Genomic DNA, 18,669 nt, shown 5'->3' on the forward strand with positions numbered 1-18,669 from the left:
GGATCTTGGGTGGGTCATCATTGGAGACGTATGTCTGGACAGAGCTCACAAACCACCCAGTGTCAGAGTGTACAAGACACACACACTGCCTAATGGACGAACATCCATGTTAACACCCTGTCCGAACAAAATCCAAGTGAAAGAGACACTTCAGACAAAAAACACCCTCCGACCAAATATTGTGGATTGTGCATTCCGAGGAGAGGGGACTGAAAAACTTGGAGCCACAGTCTTTGACAGGACCACAGATGATGAAAAAGTAGCTCTGTCAATCGATGACCAAACCTTCCTGAACATCATGGACAAAGAGGTCTACAAAGACAATACAAACAACTGGGTGGCACCATTGCCATTCTGTAAACCCAGACGCTGTCTCCCGAACAACCGAGAGGTGGCTCTGCGACGACTCCGGTCCTTACGTCGAACTCTAGACAGACGTCCAGAGATGAAAGAACACTTTCTCGAATTCATGAGAAAAGTGTTTGATAATGACCAAGCAGAACCAGCTCCATATCTAGAGGAACGTCAAGAAAGGTGGTACTTACCTCTGTTCGGTGTCTACCATCCTCAAAAACCAAACCAAATCAGGGTGGTCTTTGATTCAAGCGCCAAACATGATGGTGTATCACTAAATGATGTGCTGCTAAGCGGACCAGATCTGAACAATGCATTGTTGGGTGTATTGATGCGATTCAGAAGAGAAAAGATCGCAGTCACTGCTGATATTCAACAGATGTTCTATGCGTTTGTTGTCCGCGAAGACCATCGTGATTACCTACGATTCCTTTGGTACAAGGATAACAACCTGGACAATGAGATTGCAGAATTCAGGATGAAGGTGCACATATTTGGCAACAGCCCCTCACCATCAGTTGCCATCTATGGTCTGAGAAGAGCTGCACAAGAACATCAGGACGAATATGGCACAGACAGTAAGGATTTCATCATGCGGAACTTCTACGTGGATGATGGACTGATATCACTCCCAACAGAACAAGAAGCTATCGATCTTCTCAAAAGGACTCAGGAAATGTTGGCAGAATCCAACATAAAACTCCACAAAATCGCTTCCAACAGCAGCACAGTCATGAAAGCATTTGCTCCAGAGGATCTTGCAAAAGATTTAAAAGACATCAACTTTGGAGCAGATCCTCTCCCACTCCAACGGAGCCTTGGACTGATATGGAATTTGGAGAATGATGGGTTCAGTTTCCAAGTATCCCATGAAGAGAAACCATTCACCAAAAGAGGCATCTTATCAACAGTTCAAAGCCTCTATGATCCATTGGGCTTTGTAGCTCCCATCACAGTTCAAGGGAAGGCTCTGGTAAGAGAACTGTCATCCAAAGATTGTGACTGGGATGATCCTCTCCCATCACACAAAGAAACATCGTGGAGATTGTGGAAAGAGTCTCTTCTGGAATTAGAAAACCTACACATTGACAGAAGGTACGTACCTGTCCCTCTTACCTCATCTCAACACAAAGAACTCTGCATCTTCTCCGATGCCTCCACTCAAGCCATTGCTGCAGTTGCCTACCTACGTGTTCCTCACGATGATGCCCAGTGTCACGTGGGATTCATCATGGGCAAAGCAAAAGTGGCACCACATCCAGCCCACACGGTTCCGCGTTTGGAGTTGTGTGCGGCTGTCCTGGCAGCTGAGATGGCAGATGTGATCCACAACGAGATGGACATTAACATACACACAGTGAGATTTTTCACTGACAGCAGGATTGTTCTCGGGTACATCCATAACACCTCCCGAAGATTCCATGTGTATGTGGCCAACCGCGTTAATCGCATCAGGAGATCAAGTCAGCCACAACAATGGCAATATGTTGCCACAGAACAAAATCCTGCGGACCATGCCACAAGACCTACGTCAGTAGACATCCTTAAGTCCTCTAACTGGTTCTCAGGTCCAGAATTCCTGAAAAGCACTGGAGAACTTCCACAAAAGAACAATTTTGATCTTGTGAATCCAGATCTTGACTCTGAAGTTTGCCCCCAGGTTGCCGTCAACTTTACCAAAGCAACAGAAGGTCAGTTCAACTCAACACGCTTTGAACGGTTTTCTAGCTGGAGGAGACTGCTGCAAGCGATTGCAAAACTCATTGAAGTTGCAAGAACATTCTCCAAAACTCGCAAAGAGAATGCAGTGGATGCACGATGGCAGGCTAAAACTGTGATTATTCACTGTGTCCAGCGAGAATGTTATGGAGAAGAGTTGATGTGTTTGAAGAATGAGGTTCAGCTCCCAAAAACGAGCATCCTGAAAAGGTTGAATCCTTTCATCGATGAAGATGGTCTCCTTCGAATTGGAGGACGCCTTACCAACGCTGACTTGCCAAGAGATGAGAAGCATCCTGTAATCCTGCCAAAGACCCATCATGTCACAACTCTCATAGTGAGACATTACCACAAGGAGGTTGTCCATCAAGGCCGTCACTTCACCGAAGGAGCCATCCGATCTGCAGGAGTGTGGATAGTAGGAGGCAAACGACTGGTATCCAGTGTTATCTACAACTGTGTTACCTGTAAAAAACTGAGAGGGAGGTTGATGGAACAAAAGATGGCACCACTACCACCTGACAGACTCGCCTCAGAACCTCCTTTTACCCATGTTGGACTGGACGTCTTCGGACCATGGAACATTGTCACCCGTCGCACTCGAGGAGGTAATGCTGAAAGTAAGCGATGGGCTGTGTTATTCACATGTATGAGCACGAGGGCAACACACATTGAAGTGTTGGAATCCATGTCCACCTCCAGTTTCATAAATGCTTTACGACGGTTTTTCGCAGTTCGTGGGCCATCCAAACAGTTGCGCTCTGACAGAGGCACGAATTTCATTGGAGCATGTAGAGAGTTGAAGTTCAACGCCAGTGATCCAGAGTTGACAACTTACCTTGATGAGCAGGGCTATATGTGGACTTTCAACTCTCCCCATTCTTCGCATATGGGAGGCTGTTGGGAAAGACTAATTGGAGTGGCACGTCGAATTCTGGAAGGGATGCTACTGCGGTTCAACACCAACCGACTCACACATGAAGTGTTGACCACACTGATGGCAGAAGTCATGGCCATTCTAAATGCCAGGCCATTAATTCCAGTGTCAACTGATCCAGACAACCCTACCGTACTGACACCTGCTATGATTATCACCCAAAAGATAACTCCAGTGACAGCGCCTCCAGGTGACTTCGACCAAAAAGATCTGCACAAGAATCAATGGAAGCAAGTGCAGTGTCTTGCAGAGAGCTTCTGGAAGCGATGGAGACAAGAGTATCTGGTGACTCTGCAAAAACGTCACAAATGGACTGATGACAAGCACAACATTGAAGTTGGAGATGTGGTACTGATGAAAGATTGTCAAGCTAAGCGGAATGACTGGCCTATTGGACTTGTCATGAAGACACTCCCCAGCAAAGACAACAAAGTCCGCAAAGTTGAACTCAGAGTGGTGAGACAAGGAACACCAAAAACTTACATCAGACCCATCTCCGAGCTTGTTCTCCTTCTGTGTAAGGACTCTGACAGTTAAGGACAATCTGATTAGACTTTTGAGAAGTGATGATTTTGTGCAAAGACAAGTGGTGATTAAGTGTATATTTGGTTTGCTTTTGATAGTTTGTTAATGTTCATAACGTGTGTAGTGGTATAATGTTATACCAGGCGAGGAGTGTACCGCCCAGCGGAACTTTAGTTTCAGTTCCGAGTCGGACCTGTTTCACTGACGCACTGACGCAGCAGCACGAGAAAAATCATCACGAGTTGGCTTCTTTTCAACACTTGGTCAGAGCTTTGTCTGTAAGTAATTTCACATTATGTTGGAGTATTTGTTACCTTTGTTGTCCTTCTCTGCATGTCCGTCGTCATGTTGTTTTTTTTACTGCTGAGATACGTTTTGGGTGACGAGGTTCGTTTTACTAGTGTAGTGCTGTTTGTATCCAGTAGAGGGCCTCAGTACCGCGTTTTGGCTTGATGACAGGCTGTGTTTGCATCTGTTTATTATATTAAGAATGTTGGTGTGATTAATAAGACTGTAAATGTCATATTTTTTCATTATGTCAAAGACAACAGACATTATATTTTGTAATGTTGTTTTATTTTCATCCTTTGTAGTCTTACAAAAAATCTTAATGGAGGAAAAAGTATAAAGAAATAAAACTGAGGAACAAAAGAGTCAAAAAGAAGAAACATCATTCCTCAACAAAACTTCTGGAGCTTTTGTCCTTCCATCCATGTTAACTATCTGTCTAGCTGCACAAAGCAGGAAACGTGTTGCGAGGGCAGAATACCCCCCCCCCCCCACAAGTCACCCGCCGCGCCACCAAAAGCCAGACAATTTAGAGCTCCAAGTAATGCAAGAGGAAATATAAACGGTGATCCCTTGAACCCTGTCAGAAGAAAAAGGGCCTGGCTTTCGTCTTGACATCCATTCTGTAGAAGTGGTGGGAGTGACTTTAACATAGAGCCTCTGTGATCAAAACCTTCAAATATCCTTTAATGTCGAGTACAGGGAAGAGCAGCTGAAGGATAACAGACTCTATTGGAGGATATGATTGGACGTGAAAATGATACACACGCGAGGGATGGCCTAACTTTGGTTAAAAGCCCGACAAATTGTTTACTCGTTCTTCTGTTGCCTGAGCGAAACACGCAGTGAGCAGATTTTATTTGAGCCTCAATAACAAACAGTGCTCAGTTTGTCCCTCATCAAATAAACAAGACAAAACCGAGCTCTGAGCATTTCCTACGGACGCACTTCAGCATGTCGTGTAACACACACAAATGAAATATGAAAAACCTTTTCAAGGCAAAACTTTCCCTTTTCAATCTGGGACCCATCTGACAGCAGCCGAACGAAGACGATCAGATGATTCATGCTGAGAAAAACAGAGCAGCCTGTAAGGTCAGGCCATTAGATGGACAGGAAAAAAATAAATGCTGGATTGTGCCCAGTTTGAAGGTACACATTTTCAAGGGATGCGCAATTTCCTGTTGGATTCAGCTGACGGCAGCTATAGAGGCTGCCAGGAGCAAAATGTCCTATTTGCATAGACAAGATCCATTTCTAATCCACAGCAGTTTAAGTTACTGTGCTCCCTTAAGTCTTTACCTGCCGTGGGAGAGACCTGGGGTTTTTCTGTATTAACTCTGACACTCTCCTATTATCCAAACAAAATTACAAGGTTAATGGTGCGCGGATGTGTGAGGGATTAAGCAGTGTTATGGAAATGAGGGGGTGAATATGATTATTGGGTGAACACAATGTGGGCTGATAGGATTACGGTGACTTTGAATGGTGGATCTGCTTCATTTTCCTGTATTATGTAAATGCTTGTGGATGTGTCAGTTAGCTTGTCACCTGTGTCTGGACCTCATGATAATTTTTTTTTAAAACACCTCAATCTTATTGTTTCCATATTTTTTGTACAAATTGAGATGGACACCTTTAGGACATGAGACTGCAAAGTGGTCATTTAAGAAATGTTCGTCTTCCTGATTTAGCAGACAGTCTGTTAATAAGACTGTCCCAGAAGACACGATTAAACAGCTGTGCTGCATATTGACATATGCACTGCTTTAGGATTGGATTTATAGAACCAGTGACAGCATTTAGAATGAATCACACTTTTTCCTTACATCTAAATGGCAGTGCACACCTTCCTCACACACAGTTCATTGCCGTTGTAAATAGTTTTTTTTTACTGCATCTGTCCATATGAACGTCCATACATGATTACAGTGTATTGTATAGTTTCATCATAAAAACAACCAACAGCTTCGCATAACTATTTATAGGACACTACTTGAAGTATTTGATCGAGTGTCCTATTTCAAACCCTTTCCAAAAAAAGTGGAGATTCAGTTAATCACTACTGGGTAAAATGTTTTGTCACAAAATACAGACTGTTTAAAACCGAACAGATAAGAATACATCCTGTGTGCTGTCTGGACATAAACATCAGAAGCTTCTGAAGCAGTCAGCCTTCTGTTTGACCTCACATTAACTTGAATGGAGACAAAAATAACTCTTCTACTTTCTCCAAAATAATGTTGAACTCAGTGGATGTTGGATGGTGAAAGTCTTTTCCACAGTTTGACGGACGCAACAGTAAAAATCAGACGTAGTTTAAATCACTTTTACAGGATGGCACTTTTATAGCACGCGTGTTGCCTCTGGTCGTGTCGTTAAAGTTTCTATTCTCATATGTCTTATGAGGTCAGACGCTCGATCTTTATTTTATCATGCATCCATGAACTCATCTACTGATTTTTCCAGCCTTGCGTCACAAAAGGCTCTAATCCCAGCCGAGCATGAGCAGGCCACCTGTCCATCACCAGGTAAACACACACACAAACACACACAGTCCATGCACACGACCACCGAACACACGCGTCTATAAGCAATATAGTCACAAGTTGAAATCAAACACATATTTGTCACTGTGGGAGGAAATCTGAGTAATTGAACCCTGTCCTCAGGATTACCATGACTTTGGAAATAAGGAGGATTCCCCTCCCCCCCCCCCCCCCCCCCCCCCCCCCCCCCCCGGACCCCTCCTGGACCCCCCTTCATCCCCACAGCCGTGTCTGCTGAAAGTGTGAGTCAAGGATCTCAAAGCCAGGCTGTTACGCCTCCATCTGGGCCCCTGAATTAAACATCAGCGAGGCAGACGGGCTCCCTGCCTCCGAGCTTGAGGGACCAGCGACCGAGGCCAATTAACCCGTGGCGGCTCCATTCAGACCTCACTGTGTAGCCAATTAGAAGGCCATGTCAAAGGATGATAAAACGGTTGTGTTTGATTTGCCATCAGGCACACTGGCCAGTGTTTGCATAAAATTATAGCAGTTGAAGTGGAACACTCTGTCCTTGGCAGTAACGGCAGTCTTCATCACCTACGTTAACACATTAGAAAAGCTCCGGATATTCATTTCTGTTTACTGGGTCGCCTCGTGTTTTAGTTTTTATTCAGCTTTCAAGAACGTCAGCAATATTTCTCTCCAGCAATTTGAGGGTGTTCTTGTTGAACCGCTGTGCTGTGGACTGAAAATCTAGAATTTTGTCAAAATGTTACGGGACACTTTACTGTCGTCACAGCTCCTCCGACACACAACCAGTACGAGGAAAGACTCCTGCAGATGAGATCTCTCTGATAAGGCAGTGAATTAAAGGAAGCAGAAGTGAACAGAATTGAAGAAGTTGTCCAGTCACACCAGTCCTGAAGACCTGAAAATCTTTCTCAAGCACAACCCACTCATCCAACAAATGCATGTTCCCAATAAATGAAGCACCATCTTAAATGATCATGATCACCTGCCTAAACCGGAAGGATTCGTTGCCAAGAAGCAAATGGAGGAAAAGTCAGATTCTTCTTACGTTTTGTCTACTTCAGCACATATTTTACTTTCCCCTGCAATAATTACTCACATTCACACACATGATTATCGGTCTGTGTGACTGAAACTAACTTTTCCGGTCAGCAGCCCTTCCCTGTGCAGCTTTAGAGGCACCGATGAAAAGACATGGAGCCTTTGGATCGGCCACTCTCTGCGCTTCCTGCCAGGTTAGATATAAGCACAGGGCCACCATATGCTTCCTTGTCTTTAGTGTGTGTGTGTGTGTGTGTGTGTCGTAAACCTTAGTGCATTCAGTTCAGAGGCTCAAGCCGCCGTCAGTTCACACTCCGACTCCTCCCTGTTCGCTGCGCCAGCAGTGAATATCGTCAGAGACATAATCTTTACAACATTTGTAACAGGGAATTCATTGCTCTCGATTCTCGGTATACGCCCCCCACCCTTTTCGAATAGCTAACATTTCACATCAATCCGAGCCCTGGGGGTAGGAAAACATGTAATGATGGTGAAACTAAAAGAAGCAGGTGTTGTTCTCACTGTGGGTATCTTTGAAGGAGCTGAACGTTACAGAAAGATTGTGAATCACTGCAAATTGCATGAAATTATAGTTGCGGGGTGCAAAATTAACTCATTCTGGTATATGTCCTACATAGCTGTGTAGATACTGTGGAGGGCTGTCGATGGTAAGAATTACAGTAGTATGGTTTAATCTGTATGTTGAGCCAGGAATGACTGCCTGGGGTTTACTGGAAATGCTCCGGGAGATTTACAGAAAGCGACTTTGATTATGATGGTTGGGAAACCTTTCAAAAGCAAATTGTTTATTTAATGATGCGGAGAAAAAAAATGCAGCATATTTTCATAGCACTCAAATTATAAAGCAGGAGAAAATTCAATTATCTAAACTGGTGTGCCCTGAGGTAAAATATCATTGTGCCTCTGTCTGGAAGACTTTCTCTCTCGATGATTTAATATGAACAATTTAATATCATAAACTGATAACAAAGCGAGCACCATCTCCAAATATACGTGCTGGAGTCGACCTGTTCAGCTGAAGCCTCTGAGACTAAAGCCTGTTCAACAGATTGCTAAATGAGGTTGTGGTCTCTCATTATTCAGCTGCTTTATCGGAAACGGCAGCCGTGACTAAACCGATTGAGAGAAGACAAGTGAAATCCATTTGTGTTCTTTGACAGGCAAAAACCAATAAGCAGGATAAATAATGCAAAACGCTGCAGGGAAAATATCCCACTGATGATCATTCTTGGTAATTTCACATGATTTCCATTACTCAACAAACTCTATATTAACCTTTTGAAGTATTATGTTGACACCTGGAAAATAATTATAAAATGACAGTATTGTCTTTATTATTCAGATTTTGCTAAATGCCTTACAATTCCGTTGCAGCTGAACATAGACCAAATGAAGAAGTAATTAGGCAAAAATCTTGATTAAAGGTGCATTAAAGAGTTTGCACGTTTCTTGCGAAACAACGGCCCCTGCAGGCCTTAGACGTAACTGCAGCTTAGTGAAACACTTGTGCCTGTGGCTTGCGTCCATGTACGTGCATGGAAGAGGGAACTCCTTCCTCTCCCCTTTTAGTAACGCTCGAGTAAAATTTAAGTTTCTTTTACCTGGTGGAGTCTGTGCTGGAGTTGTGGCAGTGCTAGAAGCCGGTCTTTTCTTACTTTCTGGAAGATCCATCCTCAATACTGCTCAGTTGCTGCTCGCTCAGCATCTGGCGGAGTAATGGCGGATAAAATGACACCAAAGGAAATCAGGCCAGCGGGAGCGTGCATTACGTCACATCCTCTGAAATTCTCCCCCAAAAAATTCCGGTGCTGGACCGGCACTGCAACATTCAAGTGACAATTTAGCGCTGTTAGCGGTACTTGTAATGAATATGTCAGGGCACATTGTACACATTATTGAATATTTGCAACATATTTATGGTGGAAAATAAGTTTTTTTTTGTATAAAATAAGTTGATTTTATTTGTATTACTTATAATGTACCGCTGGTTTGTCAGCTTTCAATTGATCAGATTTTTCTTCATTTTTCTTAAAGCAACACTAAGGAACTTTCAGTTTTCGTTGATTTTGGCGGCGCCAGTGGACAAAAGCGGTAGTGTTTTGCCTGAAGGAATACCACAGTTGCCATGAGGACTAGCGCGTGGCGTCGTAAAATGCTGCTCCCGGTGGCGTGCTGTCGGACTGAACTTGCCTACATTTGTTTCCAGTGGCTGTGTGAAGGACGGATAGCGACGAGGTCATGAATCTAATGATGGTTATATGCCGTAAAGCAGTCCACACATTTGGAGTTTTTTAGTGTGCAGGGTTCCTACCACCCTCCTCACAATTGCTTAGTCCAAGTGAAAGCAATACTGACGCCCTCAGGCCGTGACAGAGGGGGCATTCAACTAGTTGTAAGTCGATGTATCATCACAAAAGATATTGAAATGTTTTATTAAGGCTGAAAAGTTCCTTAGTGTCGCTTTAAGCCCGCTGAGCTCATCTTCTGGCATGTGATATTTATTGGGCAATAAGGAAGAAAAACCTAAACGTAGCTTGAATAAAGTTCAAGTACATCATGTGGTTTGATGTATTAGTGACCGCAGTCATTTCATCACATCAGGTCAGGCTTGAAAACACTGCAGAGAGATACATATTTGGGCCGAATGCTACAGGACTTTCACAATGCAGTCATCTTTTGAGAACTGAGAATAGACTCTTGACTCATGTTTTCCTTCCCACTGAAGTTTCACTTCCTGTTAGGTAGAACCCACTTGTCTTGTCGCCTGGTCAGAAGACATAACGGCTCATTATAGCAACACTCGCTGAAGCATCTGAAGGGAATGAACACACCATGGCTTGTTTTGCTGCTACCTTTGCCGTTGTCGTCCTTTTGGGATTTATCAGCGTCTCTGCAGACAAAAAGGACGCCTGTGACGTCTACGCCGCCGTCGGCCAGAGCCCCGTCCTCCCGTTCTCTTACGAGAAGCTGACGAGCTCTCATGTGCTGAGATGGACTCACAACAACACCATCGTTTTCTACAGACAAGGCCGAGTGTCCGTGGGGAAACCGGACGACGTCTCTGCCGCCGGATCCCTCCAGCTCAGGAACGTGAAGTTCTCGAGTGCCGGGGCGTACCGTGCGGACGCGCTGCAGCCCAACGGCACTCTGGCTAAAACATGGGCCGGTCGCCTCTGTGTGGTGGACAAAGCTCCGAAGCCTGAAGTGCGTTACGTCTGCGATTTTAAGTTCAGTGCCGTCAACCTGGATTGCGTGGTAGCCAAGCCCGAGGGGCTGGCGTTCTCATGGACGCTGGATAAGAAGACACTGCCAGGAGAAACAAGACAGGCGATGAGGATTTCCCTGAACCAGCTGAAGGGAGAGAGGAGCTTCACCTGCAGCGTGGTGAACAGAGCCTCTCAGGAGACCAGCGACACCGTTCACCCCGCCTGTAAAAGCCCTCCTCCGCCGCCGCTGCTCTGTTTCACCGATAAAACCGTCAAGGCAGCGGCGGCAGGAGGAGCTGCTCTCGTCCTTCTTCTGATCACCATCATCGTCGTTCAGTGCTGCTGCAACAGACGCAGCAAAACTCAAATGAGAGTGAAGGATAAAGTCAGGATGCTTTCGGTGAACAGGCGGGAGCTGGACTCGGTCGGCCCGGAGTACGAGACCATGCGCCCGACGGAGACCCGTCCCCCGCCGAGCCCCCAGCCGTCACCGAGAGCCTGTTACCACAACGCCGAGGCGGCGAGCAAACTCTCACAGCTACCCTCGGCCGCTGGAGGTCAACAGCCGTCACCGGTGCCCAAACCAAGGACGAAGGCTCTCCAGGCGACAAGCAGCTGAACGCCTTCCAGATCCAGGGACGTTTTTTTAGAGCTTGACAAAATGACAAACATGAAGAAATCCATTCAAGACAATGCTGAATTTTGAAGCAGCTCCATGTTTCTACCACTTTTTGTTCTTGTTTTAATCAACATGCTACTGTAGAGATTTTGATTTGGGACTGAAAATTAACCAGTTTATTGCCATGGTATACTGCTTTCATGCCTTTATTTTATGATTTTATGACTGTAGAATTGTGAAAAAAGTGAAATAAGCGAGAACTTCTGCCACTTTTTATCAGTTTATTTCAACTTCCAAGTTACTGTGAATTCTGAGAAGCTCATATTGTGTTATTTACATGTTACTGTTAGAAGAGCACATCCTCAATCAATGATGGTGTATAGTACATTACTGATGTGTTTGTTCCTTTCACAATGGACCCTGGAGATAGTTTACATTTAAGATATAAAAAATATCTGTTAGAAAAAAAAACTGAGTGGAAAGCTATGCAAAAACATATTTTCAGACATAGAGTGACCTTGTGTGTTTTTCCCCATTTTCTTTGAACCAATGCATGTTGAAAGACTATGTATGTCATGTTATAAGAAGCATATGATATAGACTGTGCATTCGTTTACTAAATATAGACAATTGTTGTTATTTTTTTCCTTCTGCAAAACAGCTGGGGAGGATTATGCAGAAAATCTTCAAAGTCATTGCGGTGAAGTACATCTGATGAGTCACCAAATGTAGATTTACAGTGGAGGTGTTTTGTTTATTTCCACAGAATATAAAAGCATCTTGATAGACTTTCCCTCTTTCCCACATTTGGTCTGAAATATAAACTTTTCCACTTTGAGAATGTGACGGACAAAACATGAAACGAACCGCCTGTCTGAGCTTTTCATGACCTGACCTACTTTTGTTTGCGTCATTTTGAAAGAAAATTATATTTCCGCTGGTCTGTTTGGTGTGTGTGTGTGTATATATGATACGATCATGCTTTGTGGTTAAATGTGTGTGTAATTTGAATAAAGCCGCCACATAAACGCTCCTGTATCTCATATTAGTAAGGAAAACAGCATCGAGCAGAGTCATCCGTCGGTCTTTTGTCCCGGCTTCTTAGTCGTCAGCATTCTTGCACTTATTAAAATTTGCTTACTTGCAAGAAGTTATTAAAGGAAGAAAAAAAAAATCAATAGAGAAATGGATTAGCCAAGGCAAATATCTATTATCTCCAATGGGCGAATGGTAATCCACACATGAAAGTGTTTGCTGTCTGGCCTAATGCTGTGTGACAGCCGCATAATGGAATCCCCCTGAGCGTCATCCTCTAAAACTTACAAGCCAATGTCATCTTTTGTCGGGTCCTGCGCTCTTTACATGGCTGAAATTTTCTGTCCAGCCGGCAGGGATTTGGTAGTAAAGCTGGTATCTGCTGTTGGAACAATTCCTCTCTCTCTCTCTCTCTCTCTCTCTCTCTCTCTCTCTCTCTCTCTGGTTTTTTTTTTTTTTTTTTTTTTCCCTGTGTTTCTCCATCTCGGCCTCAGTGTTGCTCAAGAAACACGGGGAGACTTGTTTGGCCCGGTGCCATGTCACTTCCTCTCACCAGCTAAAACTCTTTATACGCACACCGAGATAAAGCAACACATATGCATGCGTGTGCGGCGCGCTTTGAAATACAGCGTACTCACCCACGGGGGACTGTAATTCATGATACAACTTAATGAAACACATCTCGAATGTCCACCCTGGAAATGAGAGGGAAATACCTCTGAAATGTGTTTAATCAGTGACTCTTGGAGTCTAGAGGATATGCCCTTTTGATCTGTGTGTGTGTGTGTGTGTGTGTGTGTGTCCAGGAATCCAGGAACAGGGTCAATTACCCATGGAAAGTATTTACACTGATGTCAGATCATTCTTAGTAAAGCGCTGGCGTTGTCAAGGGCTGCCAAGTTCGAGGAAAGTACAAACTTAAACATCTTAGTTCAGCCAGATTAAAGGCTTTTTTCATCTGATATGTTTTTAATTTCTGAACTATTCCTGAATCATTAGCATTTTTTTTTGTTTGTTTTTGCCGTCTTGGCATTGAGTGTCAGATCCAGTGTGAATGCAGCAGATGTAGAAACCAGTGGATATGGAGTGACCGTGAAATGAGACATGAAGGTCAAACAGGAAGGAGAGACGGACGGAGTCGACGATCAGACCCCGACAGCAGCGAGGAGAGGAAACAGTCGAGCATTTCATTGTAACGGATTAGCAGCCGCACCGAGCCAAAGAGGCTGGCGTGTGAAAAGAGAAAAATCTGGGGAAACAGCAGCCTTTAGTCAGGAGCAGACCCGTCAGGAAGTACAGCTACCGTCGAAGACGTGGCAGAAACCTGACGGCACAGCGCTGATCTCTGCTGACGTTTAAAACATACTTCCGACCAGTAAACACAGTCTTGAATAGTCTGTAATCCACTGACAAAAAAATTAAAAATGAGCCAAACTAAGTCTACGTTCAACCATTTTTGTGATCTGTCTTTATGTGAAAACCGGAGGAAGCCTTTAATCTTTACTACAAGACACTACACAACAGAGTCAGACAGGAAAAATGTCATCACATTCAACAGCACCAGAGAGAGCTTTCTGTTTCTGCCGTTGCTGTTTTTTCTTTTGACAACCACAGCTGGTTCTCTTATGTGCTCGCTATCAGTCAGATTGCATTAGAAATGCCCGGTATATGCCACATTTCTGACTCACTAGTAAACTGGAGAGGACAACAACTTGCTTCTTCTCATAGAAGTGAGAAACTGCGATATTTACAATTAATTTAACATCATAAAAGATTTTTCTCCCTGAAATAGCTGTAATGAGAAAGTTCATGTTTAAAATATTTGGAAGTTGGAGACAAGCCTTTTCCCAGCATAATTATTCATTTAAATCACAATAAAAAGAAAAATGTGTGTAGAATCATTAAATTTAATTCACTTTTTGGGTGATGGATATTAAAATGCTTTAGACCAGTGAATGGAGTTAATGGAGATGTTGGACACATGGTCCCTGATTCACTTGGAAAGTTTTAATCATCAGCAGAACCCGAACAGCCCGGCGAAGCACAAAGGGCAGAAATCCAAATGTCTCAGTGACACAGCTGCCCGCTTTTCTCAGCTGCTTTCAGTTTTCTGTTTTAGATCCACCTCCTCCAAGATGCAAACTCCGAGGGTGACGTCAACACAGAGCATCGGTAAACCGGAGACTTTCTTCTTGACGTGCACGCCGTTCCTGTCTGTACCACACCTACTGGGGTCTGGAGCGGCTAAAGCCCGAGAGAAGAGACGCGATCTACCTCAAATCTTCCAGACAATGGCCGCCCTTTCTTCCCTCAATCCATCATTCTCACACGTCAACATGTGAGTCACGGCAGATTAGCGCTACAGCCCATAGAATTACATTTTTAATGTCGAGAGGGACAAAAGACAAACATCTTGGACTCCCATCTGAACGCTGATGTGCGCCGACAAGTTCAAAAATGCAAAGAAATCCCTAAAACTGTTTATGTAAACACGTACACCACTGAAAAGAAATTGTCTTCAAGGATATTTCCACCCTGCTTGTGTTGCTTTGAGATCCACGGCTAAGTACTTAAATGGCAAAAGGCCTAAAGTCTGTGCAGGTGTCTGAGAATGGACGATTACTTTTTTTCTTTTTTGGCGTGCTGTGATATAAACCTGTGCAGCATCTGAGAACTGCCATCAGGTGTGTGTCTCTTGAAACACATTTTGGTTGGTTCACGTGATTGTTGGGGGATGATTGTGATTTTTCCTCATTTTTCCAAGAGAAAGTGTGTCTCCTCCTCAGCTATCTTCAGGTTCTCTGTTTGAGTAATGTGAGATCAGTGGTTAAAAGCTCCATCGGTGGATGTTTAATCGGGCGTTGTGGTGTCCTTCGCCAGGTGTTCCTCTGAGCTGGCGAGTCTCTCACACAAGAGGATGAGTCCAAACAGCCGCTGCGGCGGGATCGTCAGGCGCAGACAAAAGAAAAAGGGGGTAAACTCCCATCCGCGAATGCCGTGAAGGAGACCTATCATTTCCACTGCCACTCTGTAATAAAACCGCTTCTATCGGCCAAATTACCAGTCCGTGGTCGAGCACCTGATATAAATCAGATGGGGGAAAAATTCCACCTTGGGCTCTAATAAGCATCTTGCTCGGCGTTCATGCAAAGATCAAACATTGGTGTAACATTCTTGAAGATGCAGCATGCAGCGCGTGTGCCAACGTAAAATTACAGCCTGGCAGAATAAAAAAAGACAGAAAACAAGAACCCCTGCTGCCGATGATGTACAATCTGCACAATAGACCCTTTTTTTTATTTTTTTGCTTTGACATGTGAGACTCAACCGCAGCCATTTAAGATGACTCCGTCAGATAGCTGTAATACCTTTTGAGGAACACCCAGAAGAGATAATTTGGATAGTTTGAAGCCTTTGTCCGGGTCTACGGGCCTATCTCCCTCTCAGAGAAAAGGATCCCTTCAGCCTTTTTGTGCGTGCGGATTCAGAACGGGATAACGGCTCGTCGGCAAAGAGCCGCGCGACAATAGCCGAAGATGAGAGAGGTGTCAAGGTGCGACGGAGGGCGGGCAAACAGCCGGGTTTGCTTTGGCTATGCTGCGCCTATCTGAAAGGACATCAGCGTCACACTCTGACGGACGCCCCGTGTGTGGCCTCGGCCTTTCAGGCCCGTCTGAAAGACGCGCCGCTCTTTGCGGTGGTCTCACTCTGTCAAATTGCCTGGAAACGCATTTTATCTCTGAAATAGATAAGAGCTACTAAAAAGCAGTGTCTTCTGAATGTTTGTGCCTTTTTTTTATTCTTTGTGATGCCATAGAAACCATCAATAAACACAGTTCTGTATAGTTTAGCTGCTTTTTCTTGTTGCTATGTGTAAATAATTACCATTTTTTTCCAAGAATCCCTAAAATTCGTTTGGAGTATCTTCCTCAATTTAGCTGGCTGACATTCACGTAGTGCTAATGGCTAATTCAAAACAAGAAATATAATGAAAACAGGTGAAAAATGTAAAACATTGTTGCCTATTTATTAACTAGTCGTCTGAAATAATTGAAAGCAGTAGAGTGGGTTTCGCTGTTACATGACGTCTAATTAGGAATCCGTCTAATCGTCTGTCTAACAAGTCTTCTGGGCCAATTCATTGAGTCAAGTGCGGTCCGTATGGCAGCTGACAGACAGTCTGGTCAAAGTGGCTCCTGCCGCCGCGCCGTGCCAGTAGGCAGCTGGGCGGGGCGGGGCAGGGCGTCGAGCCGCACCGCCATATGGGGCGCTAAAATGAAATAAATCCCGCTGCCACCGTGACATGTGCAACGCTCGTGAATCACTCCGCCGCGGCGCGTTACGCCGCAGTCAACGCCGTCTGGGAAATCCACGTGCTAAACGCCAACAGTGTCTTATGTCTGGGACATGAGGCTCCGATTTGAAGGTGGAAAAGCTTCACTGGAGTCAGAAAGAATGATAAGTAGTAGAAAGTGACGAAGAGAGGCTTTTCGTTTTGGTTGATTAAGAAGGAGACGTGAATTCGATTAATTTCTTGTTTACTGAAGACATTAAATCGGGTTAAAGATCACAAGAAAGAAAGCCTCTCTAAATTAGCTGAGAAGTTTGCTTAGCAATTAAGGTACTCGCCTCAAAATATGCACAAAAAAACAAGAAAAAGAAAAGAAAAGAAGTGGCGCTCTGATCCACGGCCCACATGTCATTTCGTTTAATCTCCGACTGTTTACACGTCTCCCATCAGGCCCCATCCAGACATGAATATAATCACTTGTAAAACACATCCCTGACTGAAATTATGGGTTCAGAGGATTTTCTTTCCTTAAGAGAACACAGTTTTTATCGTCTAAACATTAAGAAGTCGGATCAGTTCAAGTGCTGCTTTTCACCACTTCTCTCACACAGTGTTATCAGAGGAATCACACTGCAAGTGTTCAGAGACTTCTTCTTCTAGATGCTGCATTTTAGTCAAAGAAAAGTGAAAAAAAAAAGGCTGTGAATCATCTAATGCTGATGCTACTGAACATCTAGAATGTTTCCAGTTCTGTCCGTCTTCGGACATTAAATTACGATTTGGCTGATGTGTTTACCAACTTCTTCTGGTCCCGAGTGAGCTGAGGTCTGATCAAATGTCTTTCCTGATTGTATGTCTTCTGTCTGAGTCTTTATCCCTGACATGTGACTCAGCTGATTCTGTCTGTAAATGTTCAAACTTCGCCCTGCTGGATGCCTCTCCTCTATCGAGATGTCCACTGACATCTGGATTATAGTTTTTCAAGCTTTTATACATTTTTCTGAAAATTATTATTTACGAATTGAATAGCTAACGGTGTTTTTAGAGCCTGTTCTGCAACCAGTAATGGTCAATAACATAGTAACTGCCTGCCAGTAATAATGTAACATTTTGGTCGTTTTAAATGTAATGAAGTCAATAATGGGATAAGGTAAAAATGAAATTATGTATGCTCAATAGATATTTTTGTTCTATGATCAATCAAAATGTTAAGAACTCTATCCACTATACCAATCAGAAAGCTGCACAAAATGAGAAAGAAAAAAATTATTTCCAGGACATTCAGTCTTATTTATGTTCTTTTACAATAATGACTGCAGCGTATACATTTTAATGATATTTTTCACTGCTGCTTTAACATAATTTCCAGCTAATGTTGTAACATGCAGGATCATTTGTTAAAAAATTGGCAAATTATTACCTCACTGGACTTACTGCATTTACAATTGCAACAATAATGATGTTTTAGGCATCGGTTGTTCTACGTCACTGAATGAGCTGAAGCTGGTTTTCACAGAAGTTGTTGTATGTATGTCCTTTAATAAAGCACTCCTCTCAAATAAAATCCATCCACCCATCCATCCATAGTAGCTGGATGGATGGGTGGATGGAGAACAGGAAGAACATGCAAACTAACCACAGAAATGAACCAAAGCCCAAAACATTGAATCAACAAGCAACAGTGCTAACCACAAGATCATTGAGTAACCCTGGAATTGCTTTTAAAATTAGAAAAAGGAATAAAAAAGCTACTTTTGAAGCATTTTATTACTTAATCAGCGTGTGAAAAGAGAGGAGGAAACAGAGGCGGTAAGTGGAGCGCTACATCTCCACTGAACGATTCTCCAATGTGAAATACAAGAGTTGTCAGATGGCAAATGTTGGCTGGAGATCTTGAAGTCTTGTCGTTGGCGATTGTCCTGGAAAAGACAAACAGCTCTGAGTGTGCGTGAGATGCCCCAGAGAGGACGAACATATGAGAGGCTGTTTTTAATTCCCTTGTTTTTTTTTCCCATGTGCATACATTTGTGCAAACATACAGATTCCCGCTGGTCACGTGCCGTGCGCATCGTCACTGAGACATGAAAACGTGCTCATCATGGGACGGCCGCACT

At 43.7% G+C, this 18,669-nt stretch overlaps 1 protein-coding gene across 1 annotated transcript; it reads left to right on the top strand.

Annotated features, from left to right (window-relative positions):
- The first annotated feature begins 10,198 nt into the window (after positions 1–10,198).
- Positions 10,199–12,235, top strand: LOC115391956 (uncharacterized). Its single transcript, XM_030096397.1, has one exon. It carries the CDS (start codon positions 10,237–10,239, stop codon positions 11,227–11,229), a length of 993 nt encoding a protein of 330 aa, XP_029952257.1. The 5' UTR covers positions 10,199–10,236; the 3' UTR covers positions 11,230–12,235.
- Positions 12,236–18,669: the final 6,434 nt, after the last annotated feature.

This window comes from Salarias fasciatus, chromosome 7, assembly GCF_902148845.1.
Source record: "Salarias fasciatus chromosome 7, fSalaFa1.1, whole genome shotgun sequence".
Classification (NCBI taxonomy): Eukaryota; Metazoa; Chordata; class Actinopteri; order Blenniiformes; family Blenniidae; genus Salarias; species Salarias fasciatus.

What these genes read in the sequence shown, in the direction of transcription:
- LOC115391956 (XM_030096397.1), top strand. Translation starts at nt 10,237, where the DNA reads ATGGCTTGTTTTGCTGCTACCTTTGCCGTTGTCGTCCTTTTGGGATTT.